The 18916-nt window shown below is 40.9% G+C and overlaps 1 protein-coding gene across 4 annotated transcripts in view; it reads right to left on the reverse strand.

Moving 5' to 3' along the window:
- Positions 1 to 15997, reverse strand: part of PHACTR1 (phosphatase and actin regulator 1) — a 499845-nt gene extending 483848 nt beyond the window's left edge. The window contains exons 1-3 of one of the 4 annotated variants that reach the window (XM_045551756.1): positions 15784 to 15900; positions 15083 to 15409; positions 14634 to 14786 (exon numbers count right to left, since the gene is read on the reverse strand). In XM_045551756.1, coding sequence (XP_045407712.1) covers positions 14634 to 14786; positions 15083 to 15101 — 172 coding nt within the window. In that variant the 5' untranslated portion in view covers positions 15102 to 15409; positions 15784 to 15900. Of the gene's footprint in view, positions 1 to 14633; positions 14787 to 15082; positions 15410 to 15783; positions 15901 to 15968 lie in introns of those variants that run through there. The other 3 variants (XM_045551755.1, XM_045551754.1, XM_045551751.1) reach the window with 3 other exon arrangements.
- Positions 15998 to 18916: the final 2919 nt, after the last annotated feature.

The following is an 18916-nucleotide window of genomic DNA, read 5'->3' on the forward strand; positions in this document are numbered from 1 at the left end:
TATAACAATGTGGGTCTAATATTGACTTTGCTCTGATTCTTCTTAAAGCCTTGAATACCTAGATTTCTTGAATTGATGCCTGGATATAGATGGATGCCAGACTATTCAATGGCTACCCTAACATTGGCATAGTAACTTCTCTCCCTGAGGGCCTACATTTCGGTATGCAATACTGTGCCTGATTTGAAAATCACTTGATAATGTGAGACATAGTAACAAACCCTGTTTAAGTACATAAGCTATGTTCTCTCTTTCTTTTGAAAATTGTCCACTCCTGTAAAGACTTGTATGTTGTGGCAGCCAGCTTCCAAAATGGCCCTTGGTGACCTCCAACTCTTGATCTTCATGTCCTTGTGTAGTCCATTCCCATGCTGAATCAGGGCTGGTCTCTGTGACCTCTAGAATATGGTGTAAGTGGTGGTATATCGCTTCTGAAGTCAGGTCATAAAATATATTGTGGCTTCTGCCTTGCTTTCTCTTTGGGTCCTTTGCTTTGGGGAAAGCCAGTTACAATGTCATGGGACACTCAAGCAGCCTGTGGAGAGACTCATGCAGCAAGGAATCGAGGCCTTCTGCCAGATGCCACATGCCACCTTGGAAGGCCCATTTGTCAGATGACTGCAGCCCAACATGCTGTCTGTGACCTCAGACTCTGAACAGGAAAACCCAGGTAAGACACGCCCCAATTCCTGACCCACAGAAACTGTGAGATAATGTGTTTGTTGTTTTAAGTCATGAAGTTTTAGGGGAATTTGATATGCAGCAATAGATAAGTAATAACCGTGGATGCTCAATGGACTCAGAGCATCAATCATGGATACTTAGATGCTATCTGTGTCTCTCGGGAAACTGAAATCTTAACTAGTTTGATTGATCAATTAGAAAATTTTAAGACAGAAAAGATCCAAATAAAAATTAAGTGACAGCACAGATCTTTCTAGTGGAAAACCTTTCTTTTCCTCCTCCTCCTCCTCAGTTTTGCATGTCTAAACTCCACCTATCCTCTAGGGCTGAAATATTTCTATTCTCATCTCACTCTAGCACCACCATGAGAATGTAGTATCTTCTTCTTTCTTTATCTCTGCTCACCTTGTGGCACTTTGTAATTTTCACTTCGTATGAATATACAAGCAAAATAATGTGGATATTATTTTTCTCCCAGAAAATATGAAGTAATGGTTAACAGCACAGTCTTCGAGGTTAGCCTTCCTGAGTTTGTATCCAAATCCCATATATAATAGTTGTATGATTTCATGCATCTTGAGTCATCTATGCACTCTTGTGCATCTGTAAGATGGGACTAACATAGTACCTAGGTCTTAGAGTTGTTATGAGGACTCAAACATATAATACATGTAGTCTTTGGCAAAGAAAATTCCTGGTAAACATTTATTATGCTAAGACTATTATTATTAGCCAGCTCCAAGTAAGGCTGTGGCTGAGAAATTAAACCTTGGCATTATTCCTGGGCTTAGTGCTTATTAGACCTTGTTAAAAAAAAAAAGTTAGCGAGCTCTCCAAGCTTTGGTTTCCTTATATATAAACCAGAAATAAAATAAACTCTCTCCCTGGGCCTTGGGAGGATAAAACATTATATAATAAATGTAAAACACCTAACATAGGGCCTGACAAATGGTAGGCGGGCAGCAAATGTTCCTTGCTTCCTTTCCTCCCGGTTTCTTAAAGTAGACACTGCGCAGAGGGGCTGGGGGCTGGCTGCTAACTCATGCTAGATACAGAAAAGGAAAATGTGCTCAGGCGTTGTATGTTGAACTGAGTTGAACAGAAATCCGTGCAGCTTTCTATTATTTAAATGTTGAGCATTCCTGGTTAAGATATACAATCTTATTTGATAGGACAAGTAGTCTTAAACCTTATTTATTTTGATTTTATATTTTCCACATGGTTGATTTTCAATATAGTTGTAATTAATGACATAATTTGAAATCTGAATGTTCTAGTATTTCTAATTCATGTTTAATGTACAAACAGGTGGTACAGACTTGACTGATCTTTGTGTGGCAAACTCCTGGGCTTGGATACTTGCAGAATAACCTCAGAGGCAAAAAACTGTGGGCTTGAATCCTATTTGAGCCCTATGTACAAGACAACAGGGTGTAGAAATGTGAGCCTCATATTAGACATCGAGAGACTGGGTTCTGACTCCTGCTCTGCCACCATCTAGCTGTCTGCTTTAGATAAGTCACTTGTCTCCAGAAAAGCAGGATATTGTAGGGGAAAGCGGTGATGTCAGAAAAACTCATGTTTGAATCCTGGCTTTACCTCTTCATAGTTGTATGATATTAGGTCAGTTTTTAATCTCTCTGAGCTTTAATGTCCTATAGATTGGGGGCAATAGTATCTAACTCATAAGATTGTGGTTTTGAATAAAATAAACATGGGTAGCTTTGCTGTATGTTAGGTATTCAATAAACAATATTTGCTTTTCTTTTCTTCCCTGAGCTTCAGTTTTACCACCTATAAAATGAGCCAGTTGAATTAAGTCTCTTCCAGCTCTGATGTCCTGTTATTGTAGTAATTATACCGTTAAACGAATCATTAGAAATACCTGGTATTTACTCGTGATGCATAGTGAAGTGCTGCGTCTATCTACAAGAAGAATAAAGACATATTGTGGTTGAGGGGGTATACAAATATTCCTAAATGTTTCCTAAATGTATGAGTCTAAGAAGGAATGAATATCTGCCCAATATAGATCCCATAGATATTTCCTTTGCATTCTGTTGTGTCTACAAATGGGCTGACAGTGATTAGATCACAGGGTATTAGTCAGAGCCTCTGTCTAGTAAACAATGGCAGAACAGATCTAGGGACACCAACCCAGCTGACAAAGTCACCCTTTGGGCAAAAACAAAGCAAGGTTGACTTCTTTTAGCCCAGACTGTGATTACTTTAGACATCAGTTAGAATCAGCTACCCCAAGGTAAGAAGAATTCTTTTACTTTTAAAATTAAGACAGAAAAAAAAAGGTAATAAATCTGAGGAGCTTTATTTAGGTTAAAAAATATGTATGCATGTGCTCATGTGTATAAAAAGAATATAAAAATATTCACCAGACTATAAAGAGTACCTATTTTTAGATGACCGGGCTCGCTGAATTTTGTTTTGCTTTGTTGTTTATCTCTATTTTCTAAATTTTCTATAATTATTATAAGCTACATTGATAGTGAGAGGGAACAGCAAGTTATGAGTACCATAAGATATTCCTAGGCCATTTAGGCGGATGCCTTCCTGCCCCACCTCCTGGTAATTGCAAGCAAATCACATACCCTGCAATTCAGCCTAAGAGACAGAGACCCTATCATCCCATTTTGATGGCTTCCCATATAAAAATAAGGTTTTAAAAATCCCTCTGAGAAGCTGAACCTAAGAGTATAATTATAGGAACTGACTCTATTGCCACATTTATCTCTCACAACATTGAGGTTCTACCTTTGAATGTGTGGAGGTACATGAACATCTGTATATGCCCACATTCTTGCTCATGGATGTCTTTGCTAGTATTGCCAAGGTCACCAATATAATCCAGGACTACAGGATGTAGTGGGAAGAATCAAAAGTTTCAGGATTATAATTCTGGCTCCATTACTAATAGCTATGTGACCTTGAGAAGTTACTTGATTATTAGAAACACAGATTACTTTATCTGTGAAATGGAGATAATAACATGTACTTTATAAATTTCCTTTTGGTGGATCAAATCAGATAATAAATACAAAGCCCCTGGCACACAGTGGGAGTCTTCTTCTCACTGTCGTTTCCTTTTGCAACTTCAGTGTACATGGGCCAGCATCAGATATGGGGCTAGTGTGAAATTCAGTCTTGTGGTATGATGTTTGGAGTGTGGTCTTGTTTCCCAAAGACAAGACTCAAATTGGGCTAAGCCAAGTAGTTTCTTCTCCCCCTGTCACCTATCCAATTTAGTCACCCAACAGTGCATAATCAACTAAATGGAACAGAAGATCTTACTGCATAGGTTAGAAAAAAAAGTAAGGTCTATTTTTAACCAGCTATAACTGAATTCCTTTTTTTCCCCTTCCTCTGCAACATTCTGTCACAAGTTATACTTCCATAAAGTGATTGAGCTGCACTGAGATTTTTTTTTAAATTTGTTTTCTTCAAATGACTTTATAAGTATTAACTAAGAATTTTGCTTATTTTGAAAACACAAGCCACAATTTGAAATAATCTTGGTAACATCAAACATTTGGTTCATGTGAATACTTCGAATGGACTATTAATTTTAAGTACTACTGCTAGGGAGAAAACATCATATTTATAGCAAAAAGCTTTTAATTTAGAAAATACGTTTTCTTTAAACAATCTACCAATCTTCTAAATAATGTTAAAGGAAAATTAAAGGCCCAGTGGAGCCACAAATTCAGAGGCAGACGTCAAACATGTTAGTAAATTTATTTTAGGAAATACCTAGGAACATAGAATATTTTAAATGGTTTTCCAAGATCTCTATACCAAGCTTTAGACCCATAGAATATATTCCATACTGGGACTCTATGCTTGGTTAGTTAGGATCTTCAAATTCAGTATGTTCTAAATTGAATTTTTCTTTTTTCTCCCTTCCATCTTGATCCTTCTCCTAAATTCTCTCTCTAGTGAACAGCAAGGGTAACATCTGGGGACCATTCCGAGTACCCCTCTCTCACTTTCTGTCTACTCCCCTTGTCACCACTTAATCTGGAAAGACGTTTCTTAATATTCCTAGGGTCCTCTCCCCTTATGAATTCACCCTGTTCCATTTCAGACTGTCTTTACTCTTGCTTGGATCGCTGCAGTAGCCTCCTAATGGCTCTCCTTGCCTCTTGCCTTCCTCCCCAATCTGCCCTCTATATTTTTGATCTTTATGAAAACAGATAACAGATCTCCTCGGTATTAGATTCTTCGGTGGAGTCAGTATCAGCTTTGATACTCCTTATGCATGCTTGGATTCCTGCCCACTATTCCAGCCTCCTCTCCTGCCATACCCCATGTCTACCATGTAACCTATGCCTAGGCCTAGCATAACAAGTAGAGTTCCCTGATTTATCATGTTCTTCATACGTATGTCTATGCCTTATCACATGTCATTTCACACTGCCCATAATATTCCTTATTCTCTTCCCTAAATCTAACTTAAATGCAAGTGACTGTCGTCTCACCTTGGATGCCAACTTGGAAACAGAAGTACATGTCTGATAAATTAGACTTTGCTGTACATTCAAAGAAAGTCAGTACAGTTTAGCTAATGTCATCTAATGGTAGAACAAAGAGGAGGATTCTTTTGGAATCTGATAGCAATTTTATGTTAAAATCAAAGTTGTATTGCTTTTTCTTGTTCTTGTGTTTTAAGACTGTTTCACATCTCCCAAGGGCTTAGAAATTTGAATTAGGAAGGAAAGGCATCAGAGAAAAGAAGAGATGAGGCAGGAGGGGGTCTCTGTCTTGGGGAAGCTGAAGTCCTGCCACTTTGTCCCAAGGCTTGACAAAATCGAAGCATAATTAACATAAGAACTAACACTTATTAAACATGTATTAGGTGCTTGATATTTTGCTTGGTGCTTTATATTTATTTGTTCAGTTTCCAGACTTTAGTCATTCCTATCTCGATTTTATGCTTTTTGCTATAACTAGGTGCCATGTACAGTATTATTTACTTAATGTTATTCCTTAAATGGACTTTAAGTAGCCTACTTTTTCTTGCAGTGTTTGTTCCAAGCAGTAGTCCATAGGTCTGCAATGCTAGCTATGTATTTTAATATTTCAATTACTTTTTTCTATTTATGTTTTTCCAAAACACAATAAAATAAATACATTATTATTATGAAAGAGTTCTTGTATTATCTGAAAATTACATATTGTACCATAGTTTGTGAAATTCCATTTTAGCTTCATTTAATCTTCAAAATAACCCTTTGGGATAAAAATTCGTATTACTATCATTTGCATTCAAAAGGGAAACGTGAGGCAAAGAGAGATTAAATAACTTGCCTAACTTCACAAGCCAGGAAAGGGAAATCATAGATTCAACTCAGAACTATATGACTCTAAGATCCAAGTCCTAAAAAACACTATGACATTCTCCAGCCAATGCGGGAAACTATTTCATTTATACCCCCTAATTTTGTATGTGTTATAATTGTAACCTTGCAAAAATTCCAAATGTATATGAAAGGGGCAGAAAGCAAATATGAAAAATTTAAATAGTTGTGTAGGATTGATTTTACTCTCTCTTTTTATTTTGTCAAAGGTTTTAACATTACCCTTGTTTTGCTTTTATAATTGAAAAGAGACACATTGATATTGAAGATAACTCTCTGTTCAGTCCTAGCATTTCAGAAATTCAGTGTAACATCAGTATTCATTCAGTGGTTTTGTATAAGTGTGTGTGTCTAATTGCTTACTGAGAAATTCTTAAAAATAATAACAATGGCATTGACCATGAGCTGAGGGTATGGGCTAGGCTCCCCATCCCTGCCTCTGCCCAGCACAGGCACAGAGGGTATTGCTGAAATTTTTGAGAAAACAGATTTGTTTGGGCAAATGAGGAGCGGGAGTTCTTTCCCAAGCACCTGTGAATTGTTTATGCTAATTGGGTCATGGTTGATGCTGCCTCTTTACTCTCTCACTATTGCCTTATGTGAGAGTAGGAGTGATTAATTGATTGGAATTATTTCATTCTATTTTCAAGTCATTTTCTTCCTCTCAGTCTCTCATTCTCTCATTTTCTCTCTCTCTCCCTTGCACCCTCATGCCCTACTTTACGAATGAGCCCTGGGTTACAATACATGGCAAACAGATCCTTGCTCTGGGCAAAGGCACAACATGTGCCGGAAGGCTGCATGTGGGTAGATCGCAGGCACCAGGAGTGAGACTTTGTGTGCAGAGAATCACCCTGTTCCCAGGGCACGCTCCAGACACGGAGGGTTGGACTTCACGGTCACCTGCTTATCACAGCACTGGCAGGCGGGCCGGCTCTGCACTATTCCTCCTGATCTGCCTTCATTCTCTTGTTCACACACAATGTTCCCTGGATTAAACACAGGTTTGGAGAGCCTGGGTGTGGGCAATTAGAGGTCTAAAATGGAACGTGTGGGAGGTTAGGAGGGTAGGCTTGGTAGTTAGTTTGTCATCCGTGAGTGAAGCACAGTGTGCTGCTTCCTAACTGGAGTTACAGAGGAAAAAAAACCAAAAACCAAAAAAGGACTTGTGGAGGGTATTGGCTTGGGGACCATAAAAACATGACTGGAAACTATTTTTTAAAAATGTCACCTGAAGCACTTCTCAGAGACAAATGTCTGGAAAATAGTATGATTACATGTAAACCACTTGGATAATGAACCAACAAAACCAGAGCATTGCTGTGAGGAGAGAGACATGTGGCTGATTTCTGATGTTCTGGGCCTGGCAGGACTCTGAGGGCGCATGGGAGGACATTCAACTGGTGAATGGAAAGGTGATAACCACTTGGCAATTGTGCCCTGCATGGGGACTGGGCTGTGTTGCCATCACTGTTCCTGCCTCCATCCTTCTGGAGCAAATCAGACCTGCAGGTGCCGGTATGAACCATAGGTACGGCCATAATATGAAGGTCTCAGGGGATAGGCGTGAAGAAGGAAGACAACCTGGTGCCCACTGAGCAAGACTCCCGAGACGCCATGCCCAGGCTTCTACCGAGCGGTTCTCAAAGTGTGTGTTTCCAGTGTGCGGCTTAGGTGGGCGTCTACAGCCACCTTCCATGGAGTCTGGTGGAAGCAGGAATGTGATGGTGGCTGGTTTGAAGACTTATCAGCCAAAAAGTATGAGGGCTGGACTAGGCAGTAAAAGTCTAAAGAAGGAAGGGAAAAGGGGATCTCAATTAAGGTACGGCTCAGAGCTTGTTTCCTGAACACGTTCAGAGCAGCTTTTGAACTGAACTCAAATTCATCATAAAGTTGAATGGTCACCTATTCCAGAACTCCACTTTTAAGCAGAATAAAAACTCAGTCATCACAGACTGTTCTATATCAGAAGGCCCTTCTCAAAAGAATACCATTCAGGGGCTGGGCGCGGTGGCTCATGCCTACACTCCTAGCACTCTAGGGGGCCAAGGCAGGAGGATTGCTTGAGGTCAGGACTTTGAGACCAGCCTGAGCTAGAGCAAGACTCCATCTCTACTAAAAATAGAAAAAAAATAGCCAGGCGTGGTGGTTCACACCTGCAGTCCCAGCTATTCCGGAGGCTGAGGAAGGAGAATTGCTTTAGCTGGGGAGTTTGAGGTTGCTTGTAGGCTAAGCTAATGCCAAGGCACTCTGGCCCAGGTGACAGAGTAAGACTCTGTCTCAAAAACAAAACAAAACAAAACAAAAAAAACATTCAGGGACCTCTGGAAATCTATTTTAAAAGGTTACTATTTTTCAATACTGTACCTAAATTCCTCCTGCTATATTTTCTTTTTGCTTTTGTTTTTTTTTTTTAATTTCTTCTGTCTTAAGATATAACAGAGTTGATGACTTTCTTCCATTTCCTACCTCTCTGCGTATTTGAGCGTTAGTGTTACATGTCCCTCCCTTCAGTCTTATGCAGGCTCATTTTCAACGAAAGATTTTAATTCTTTAAAGGTCTTAGGAGGTCCTAACCTTGAATCATCAGGCTCTTTCCTTGAATTCAAGGTTTTCTATATAGTAGAGATTTAAGCATGTTCATCCCATCAGTTCAATGGAGACATTTAATAAATCTTAATGCTTTTACTATATGCTAAGGATGAAACAAGGCACCAAGAAAATGGCATTTAAGGAGATCACCGTGGTCAAGTTAGGTCACAGACACTTAAGTAATAATAAAACAGCAGGATGAATATGTTAATCAATAATAACAGATAATGAACTAAACACGTTATAGGCATACCTCATTTAATTCTCAAAACCCCTATGGACTCAGAACTAGCCTTGTACCTATTTTGATGAGGAACCTGAGGTTTAGAGATGTGAAGACATTTAAGTGAGCTCATGCTCCAAGCAGGGGTTGGAGGCAGAATCGTGGAATATGACGATGGCTATAATGTAGAGTGAGCAGACTGCTCTGGGAGAAAGGCCCAGGAAAAGGCAGGCAAAGCTTCACAGTGGAGGCTCCAGTGAGGCTGGGTCTCACATTAGGGACAGGAAAGCATATAGCCCGAGCACATTCTGTATTGGTGACTCCAGTTAATGATTTGCAACTATCTGAGTGCTACCGAAGTCTTTGTCTCTGGGAGCCGTGATAAGAAGTCCCAGTTTAGGTTTAGAATACATTTAACTCAAAGCTAAACACTCAAAAGCCAGCTGTTCTGACAGATTTCACAGGGTGGGCAAAGTGTGGAGGCGGAAGGGGATTTGGAGGGAAATGATTGAGAAGGGGGCTTTCAGTGAATTCCTCTCTATTTCCAAAAACAACTTGAAGAGACTCTTAGCTGCTCACGGTGGCATTCATCAGTTGTCAGAACTGGCATTTCCCTTTGTTGAATAAGATGATGTAGACAACAGAAAAGGTGCATTATGACGAATAACAGTGACTACCATGCCTGGTTCTAATGCCAAGAGTTATTTAAAATGATAAAAGAGGGGAAATTGTTAGTGGGAGTCATAAATTTGATTGCCTAGTGACTTTAGTCAATTGGCTGTGTTTTAATGTATTTCCCCGTTAGAAGGTAATTTAAATGTCCAAAGATATTGATTGTCTTTGAGAAAAGAAACCTAGCGCAGTGAAAAGGGCATGGGCATGGTAAGCTGAGAGCTCCATCCTCTCCGTATCAGCTTTGTGATTTGGGCACATGGCAGAGCCACTCTGGGCCTCAGCTTCCCCATCTCTGGAAGCGTAATTTGGTGGGGAGTTACCTTCCCTGACCTGCAGGGTTGATTTTATCAACTTGGCTAGATGAGAATGTGCCTCTGTCCAGTACGCAGCATGAAGTACTTCAACAAAATACGTTGGGCTTTGGAGTCATATGTACTTGAACTCTAAATCCTGCCTCTACTGCTATCTTCCAGATACTTCACTTTGTCAATCTTTACTTTTCTAGTCTGCAACATGAGCATAATAATTTCTACTTCCCAAAGTTTCTTTGAGGATTAATAGATACAATGAACATGCAAAGTGCAGTCCTTGAGACATAGTCCTTTTCTGAAGCCCATTTGCACCTTTCCAACGGTTTGGATTCATTTAAAGGGGAAGACCTAGGTAGAGAAAGATACGCAGACAAGAATAGCTGCACAGTGTGCTAAAACCTCCTTTATTATAAAATGCCGGGGGGGAGGGGCGGGGGGTGGTCAGTAGTTTCTCAACCCTGGCTGCGCATCTGAATCAACTAGGGGGACTTAAAAAGATCCCCACGTGTGGGGCTCACCCCCAGAGATTCGGGTTCAGTTGGTCTGCAGTGGACTGACTCCAGCCTTGAGTTCGTAAAAGCTCCCAGGTGTTTCTAATGTGCACTGGATTCAATCATTGCTTCCTAAACGTTAACATAAATTACCTGGTAATCTTGTTAAAATGCAGATTCTGATTCTCAAGGTCTGGGCTGGGGCCTGAGATCCTGCATTTTTAACAAACTCCCAGACAAAGCTGGTGCTACTAGTCTGTGTTCCCACTCTGAGTAGCAAGCGATTGATGATCCATGACGGTGGTTCTCAGCCTTCACTGTTTGTCAGAATAACCCAGGAGCTTGTTGAAAGTGCAGTACTGGGGCCTCCATCTGGCCCTCACAGGCTCTGTTTCACTTGACTTAGGGAGGGGGCCAAGAGAATTGCTGATAGGTAATGTCCATTTCAACCTGAAAATCTCAGGATGCTAATTTTGTGATTTCATATGACTTCTCTGCCCGTTCAATTGTTCACTACAAAATTGCAGAGTTGAGTGTGAGGGACATCATTGTCAGAAACCTGGAAGATAGGTGAACTCAACTTACGTGATGTCAAGGCATGGCTGATATTTGAAGCCATGCGTATTTCCAACCTCCGGAATTCTCCTTTTCAGTTAAAGGATACCTTCCCAGAACTCCCTCTGTGTCAAGATTTACTGTTGACAAATTGCCCAGTAATTAATGAGGAAAGCCCCCTTCCCTGGTGGCAGCAAAGAGGATGATCCTGGGCTTTTTTCTGCCCTCTGCACACATCATGCTTCTAACGCAGAATCCCCAGAGAGGGGGCTGATCTTGCCCACCTTGGGCTCAAAGCATGGAAAAGTGGGGATGGGAGAATATAACAGGCTACTTTATTCAGCAGAACAGATCACTGACCTTTGAAAACCTCAGGGACTTCCCATAGAACCTGTCTTAGAATAGATTTAATAGATTGCTTTTTTCTCTCTTTTTCTTCTTCTCGCCTTCCTGGATTGCTCTTGTTTTAACTAGCTAAAACATCCTCTACTCAGGGGCAGGCTTTTGCCACTTTCCAAGAAAAATTAAAAACAAAACCAAAAACAACTGTGATAGGATGAAGACCATTATAATTCTGGTAATGTTGCTTTGGATAAACATTTTGCATTTTATTAATATAGAAGGTACTGTTTTCCCAGAACTTTAGGAATTTGTAAATAAATTGATGTAAAAGCTATATGTGGAAAATGAGAGAGAGAGAGAGAGAGACAGATTTTCTCACCTTGCCCTTTAAAAATATTTACATCTGTAAGAACACTTGATCAGCCTACGGAGACACCTACATAACAGTGCGAATGGACAACTCAAAACATGCAATGATCATACAACAGGTTAGCCAACCAAGTCTTAGGTGGCCCAAGGCCTAGGTACTTAACTCCATACTGTACTTTCACTTAGACTTTCTTTTTAGAAGAGGTGATCAAATTGGAGCTATTCGACCTTACTTAATGTCCTCTGCACCCAGCTGGACTGGCTGAGTAGAGAACTGTCACATGGTGTGATTCAGCAACAGTACTCGACTCTAATTGCCACAAATGCTGGCTACCATATTGCCCTTCTCTGCTCTGTCAATGGCTAGACACAGGCTGGAGTCATGCACTCTAACATGTGTGCGGTTGGCTTAGAATGGAAAGGGTGCAAGCCACAGGACTCAGCTTTCACTCAGAGCCCTTTATCCAGCCTAGGGGCTGGTTGTCCAGGCAAGACTGGGGAGCCTGTGCAAAGTGGAAGGAAGCTGCATTGGAGGAACTGTGCAATGCAGTGACAAGCCCCAAGTAACAGTAGAAGTGGAGCTATAGAAGGAAGGAGGCTCCTGGGGTGACAGGCCCTAGGTGGTGGGGCTCGGGGAAGGTGTTGGATGGCAAGGGCCTCTTATCTTTAATATAAAATGAAGGACAAGATGGAAGGCAAACACCAAGATGAATTTTACAATTTTTCAGTTTTGCCCTGAGTTGGGTTTTGATGGGACAAGAAATGAATCACTGTGTTCTTGATTTTATTTAAAATTTCTAAATTTTTGTTTTTGCTAAAAATAGCTTAAACTTTTAGCAGGCCACATTTTTTGCTTGTAAGGCAGTGGCTTCCTTATGAAATCTCAAACAAGGAGGATGGCCTTTTGCCAGGGTTATTTATTTTATGGATTTGCTTGTATGTTGTGTTTCTTATGTGGCAGACACTATTTTAAGCACTTTGCCTTATCTCATTAATGCCCTTGACAACTTGTGAATTAGGCACTATGATTGCTTCCATTTTACAGAAGAGACTGTGACCACTGTATTATCCTGCCTCTGATGCTGAGGACAGTGTTCCCGCTCTGGGGTGGAAGAAGAGAACACTGGACTAGGTGGATGGGTTCTTAAATGAGGTCCCTAGACCAGTGTGCTGGCCAGGTAACCATCTCTAGAGCTCTTGCTAAAAATGCAAACTCCTAAGCCTTGCAACTGGATTTCTGATTTAGAAAGACTAGGGGTTTTGAAACACTGACCTAGAGGATGTATCAGGAACCCCCATCTCTCCTGTAAACCCAGGATTCCTTGGTTAGAACATCATTCTGAGTACCCTAAATGAACACAATACCAGGGAGCAGCGGTAGCTTATGCTACCACCTCCCATGCATTTTCTAGTCCTTCCAGCTCTGGAGTCTAAACCACAGTCACTGATGGCGACAATTCTGACCACTCCACCCCCAGCCCCATCTGCTGACAAGCAGCAGGCTGCCTTGATTGAGTCCGCTGAGCCTCCCACAGCCTGCCTGCTTTCCTTCCATAAAAGCCTGGCATCCATGGTCTTCTTAAAGACTTAAACTGTCCCTACTGCAAGATGAAGTGGCCATCTTTATTGTCTATAATTAACTGCTGCTCCCCTTGTCTGCTCTGCCAACAGCTATGCAGCTCAGGTGGATGACTCCACCACACAACAGTATTGTCTCATTCAAGTCAAAGGGACTGATGATGTAGCAATGTTTAACCTCAGCACCGGGGATGGCACCGAGCCTGGCCTCATGCCCCACTCCCTTCCAGTCCCCACTCCCTTCCAGTCCCCATTCTACATCCACTGCCAGCATCTTCTTACTTGCAGACCCAGAAGGGGCTGGAGGTTCTGGCCAGCCTCTTACCCTTCTCCTTTTTCAGTAACTTTTATGTCTCCCTAAGTGATCAAGGGTAGCAGTGCTGACTCCTGACACCCAGAGTGATGAGGAGAATGACTTACTGTATCACCTTTGCTGATTGATTGAACTCTATTGATGAGCACACAGACCCCAGCAAATCATCAGATCATTTCCAGCCCTTTTTGGCTTTAAGAAGATGGGGTCATGGCCTAGAAAATGGAAGCCTGGAAGCAGGCTTGCAAGCCCCCGAGGTCGCCATGAGAAATTGGCTTGACAGGGAGTATAAGCAATTCAGAAGGTGAACTGTGGGGGGAAGCCCAGGCAGGATATCATCAGTGGCCTGTGTGAAATGCCCATCACCATCTAACAGAGAAAGATGCCAGTGCATAAAAGCTGACTGCGTTTTCTTCTAAGCTCTGCATTGTAACTTCTAAGAATTTAAATTGCTTTTCTATTTAGAAATAAGAACGGCATCTTCCTTTTCGGTGTACCATGTACCTATGCCACCTGGGACATACCCACCATCAGGAAGCAAACCGGAGTCTAACTGACCAAATCAAAATATGTAATAAAAATGTACACATCAGCCACACTTCCCAACAGCCGTGCTCCCCACTGCTCCCCAAATGTGAACTGCTAATTCTCTGAGGTAGCAACTGAATTCATCTGAAATAGATAAGGCAGCTATAGAAGCTCCATGCTTATCTCGGGAGCCCCTAACCCTGCCAGCTTCCATTCAGCTGGGTCACGATGCCCCAAGATCTCCTCAAGGGCAGTGGCTGCAACTTCAGATTTTCCAGAGGGAAAAGCAGTCCTGATTTCTTTCAGACATAGGTTTGGCCACCAGGAGATGGGGGAATCATTTTCTAACACAGCTTTCGGTGGGGCATTTGTACCAAAAGTTGTTTTTTTTTTTTTTAAATCACATCCAAGAAGTGTGGATTTACTTATTCTGTTATATTCTGCCTCCATTCTAGCAGCAATTTGGTAGAGGTTATCAATTTAGAAATGCCAATCTTTGAACCTACAGAGCAAAGCCAAAACTGCTACAGCCTGCCCAGCACTGTTAATAGAAAACCAGCATGGGAATGAGAGTTTTCTCTCTTTCTCCCGTGCTATTACCTTGAGCTCCTTGACTGTAGAAGAATCTTTGAGCCGACTCAACATCCAAGAGTCTGTGAGCAGACTCGACATCCAGAAAATAATCCATTTTGGGGTAATCCATCCTTAATGTTCCAAACACAGAGTTTGGAGAGAAAATGTTCACTTGAACACCTGTAAAGAGGAAAAAAAAATCTATAATATTTTAGACTGTCAAGCATGTGTGTGTGTGTGTGTGTGTGTGTGTGTGTGTGTCTATATATATATATGTACTTTACAATATCTGAATAAGAATATTCCATTATAACATTCCACTATTTGATTGACATTTCCAATTCTAAAGTTCCCCTCAACATAGCATTCCTATTGTCTAAAAAAAACACAACACTTAGCCAACATTCATTAAAAGTAATATATTCTACTCAGAAAAAACAACAACAGATGATCCAGGCTAAAGAGAGATAACATACCAGTCTTTCCTTGCTCCATATCAACAGGAAAATATACTGTTAAATTCACAGGCTATCAGTTTTCAAAAGGTCTGTCTGATAAATGGCATCATTAAATGTCAGCCGTTGTGAGTGTTGATCCTCAGTTGATTCGGGGTCCTTCAGATTCCCCTGGAGCAGGGAAGATCGCCTGGGAATCCGAGCCTCCACTCATAGATGCCTTGCGTTTATGACACACACTGACATATTTGCTGTAGAAATGCCTTCAATTCCTTCCTTTTTAGCAATTCCCTCCAGCACAATTTATAAAGTGCTACAGGATCGTCACCTGCCTGCACTTGGCACCGGCTGCTTTTGAGAAAGAATCGTAGTTTGTAGAGCTGGGACAATTATTGCAGCCTTGCAATGATTCCTATAACATTGTCATACCCTACCCTGTCACAAAGCTGATACACTTCATCAAAAAACATTCAGCCTGTTGGGTTCTTTTTTCCCCAGCCTATGTAGCCTTTCCCGGATACTTGCGCAAATGAACTATCTCTATTTCTGCAGGATATTTTTTGGAAAGAATTAACAAGACCAAGTCATTAAAATCAAGCTCAGATGGCTATTCCATTTGGTTTCTCTTTCTAACAGTACACATTTCAATTTAAGAAACCAAGTCCGGTAAGAGGAAAGTTTTAAAAATACCCAAATATACCCCAACAGCAAATTATACTTACTGCAAAAAAATCAAGGGCTAACTGTCGGCAGTAAAACAAGAGCAGTTTCAGCCAGAGTGTCTTTGATCTCACTAAATATTCCCGGTGAAAGTAAACAATTTTGATTGTTTGATTAGAACAGTGATGAATAATGCATACCATCCACTGGACTTCCTTTTTCAGATAAAATGGCCAGAGCACGTTACCTTAGCAACGGAAGGTGACGCCAGCCTCAGCCTCTCTGCACCCTCCCCTGTGAAGGAAGAAAATTACCAGTTTCCCATGTAAAACTTTGGCAGAAAACCATCAAAATCTACATGTAACCATCATGTAGGACCATTCCCTGTCTCCCCCCCATCTTTTATGTAGAAAAGTATCACAGTCATTAAAAAATGGATGTATGGCTTCATTTATTTTCCTAATCTCAAATCTCAGTTTCATTTGCAATTACAACAGAATAGAACACTAAATGACTAAAAAATTAATGTAATGGGAAAGTTGTCTAGAAATTGTCAGAGGGCAGTAGTTCTTACCCTAATGCTGGCCTAAGGGTGGCAGGGAATGGGGGGAGTTTAGGGAAGGGCCATTCTAGCTAACATATGTTAGACATTCCCCGTTATAATTAATACACAGAACAGTCACCGGCATCTAGGCTGAAAATAACTCTTCCCTTCTGCGAGTCAGTCACTGGAAAAAAAGCTTAAAAAGCTATCTGAAATTTTCCAGATTTTGAAAGATGCAATATAGCATAGATTTTGGGGGAGACCCCTCCCCAAAGGAAAACTAGTCAAAAAGATACAGGAAAGGAAGAGTCTTGAAGTTAGTAGATGCTTACCGGCACTTGACCCCTTTCAACAGGACGCCGTGGAGCACGGAGCAAAGCTGTGCAACGCTTCTGAGCCTGCAAGCCCAAATGAACAGCTTCTAATTTTCCCTTCAATCTTGATTCAAAAGCACTGAGCAGAGGGAAGTGATGGATTTGCCCGTTTTATACTGTGATGAAATGCAACCCCTAAGAAGAGATCTGAGTGGAGCTGCTCTTTAGAACACATTAGACTGCTAATTTAAGAAAATTGAAAGGTTTTGTTTTACTGTCTTTTATGTGTTCTTCTCTACTACCCCCTCAATTTAATTTGCATTTAAAATTATTCTCATGTCTCCTCGGCTCTCCAAGGTGTGGAGTACTTTCTAATCACGAAGGCTGCTCCGGTAGGGTTTGGTGCAACGCTGCTTTTATTCTAAGCTGCAAAAAACAAGGTGGGTAATTATAAGTGTGAACTATTTTCTGGAATGAAATACAGAGGGCACGTATGATTTCACTCCTCCCCTCTCCCCTGGCCCTTCTTCGTCTCCTTGCCTCTGACTGCTTGGTCAAATCTCCAGCACAGGTCGTGCCAATCTGCCTAAATGCATTCCTTTCTGTTTGAACGTAACAAAATAATACCAACCAGAAAAGGAAACTTTGGTTAGGGACCTCAGGCTATTCCGGTTTGATATCCTCCCTGCGAAACCTCAGTAAGGAATTTTAGTCACAATATTTTGTGATCTGCTCATACTGTTGCATAGTGATAGCCAAATGCAAGCCCTATTGTGGGTTTTCCACAACCCTCTTGCACCCTTTGCTGACCAAGCAGAATTGGTCGTTAGTATGGTGTATGGTATAGTACGCAGCGGGTCATATTGTTCAGATGAGAGAAGCTACATTTGAGAAGCCTTGGCAGGAAGACCATCGGGCGCCCCTCCCTCACCACACACGCGACTCTGCTGGCTACCCTTGAAACAAACTGGAAACATCTCTGCTGTTTGTCTTGTGGGCTCTTCCACCCAATCAAGACAAATCAGACACCAAGCTGGTGCTGCCTATAGTGAAGCCTCATGATAGAGGAAGCTAAAACTACCAATCATGGTCATATGCCCCTGTAGGAAAGTCAACTTTGGACTCCGAGCGTTCAAAGCTTTGCTCAGACCCAAGGACTGACTTCGTTAAGGTTACATTTCTATTCAGCCCCCACTGGAGACATGCTGAACACTTGACATTTACAAGAAGAGAAGGCTGTCTTCGGGTTCCTTTCACTTACTGTAAGGTGTGGGCGACAGGTTCTGAACTCTCTATTGTGATTCTACTGAAATTGTAATGACTCATAGGTGAGAGAGACAGAGAGAGAGAAGAGAGACAGGGGAGAGAGAGGGGAGAGAGAATGCACAGGTCTATTGCTGCTGAGCAAACATTTATGTGAGTGCAAATGCATGTGTGATTGAAGGAGATGGAAATGGGAAAGACAGAGCTGATTCTCGGGAGTGGGGGGTGGGTTTGGAAGTCAGTCATTTCTGGAGAGTTGACCAAAGAAGGAAAATTTAAAGAACTTTACAAAGTGAACAAATAACATGAAAGGGCCATGATTTAAGAAAATTCAGAGGGGAAAATTTCAACTTAAAGAAATGTATTTGGGAAAAGGGACTTCCCTTTTCCTATATAATTAATCACTTCCTTTTACTATATAATTAATCACTGGGTTCTGTAACATCATATGACCAGCTTCTGAAATAGATTTTCAAAAAATGATTTCACTCTCGGAGGAACATAGCTATAGATTTCAGGTAGGGATATGTGTGTGAGAAAATTCTTTTTAAAGATGGAGAAACATAGTATTGTTCGAAAGTCAATGTCAAACTATGATCAGCTCAACTCTGCTTTATAACTTTAAACTGCTCAAAAGCAACACTTATGATTGTACATTGTTCTGAGGTATAACAAAATCAAAGAAGGCAAGGTTTAGATAAAGTATTCAGACTAAACATCCTCAACACACCAGCTCTGTAAAAGTTAACTCAGACAGTGTTAATATGTCTCTGTGATCTATAAATAATTATTTTGAAAAATTGCAAAATAAAATCATGCCTTTTACATTGATTGTAGTATGAAAGTGTAGAACTTTAAGGTTGAAACAAATAATCTAGAATTATTAAAAATACATGAGATAGCAAGTGTATACTTTTCTGTTTTCAGTTTATTGGTAAAAGGATGTGTTTGAATATTCTATATACAAAGAGAAGTATTCAATTAATTCAAATAGAGGCATATTTCATGATGAAATCTATAGGCAAGTAAAGATATCAGCTTGCATTAATTTATCTTTGGGATATACTTATCATT

The sequence above is a fragment of the Lemur catta genome, chromosome 5, assembly GCF_020740605.2.
Source record: "Lemur catta isolate mLemCat1 chromosome 5, mLemCat1.pri, whole genome shotgun sequence".
Lineage (NCBI taxonomy): Eukaryota > Metazoa > Chordata > Mammalia > Primates > Lemuridae > Lemur > Lemur catta.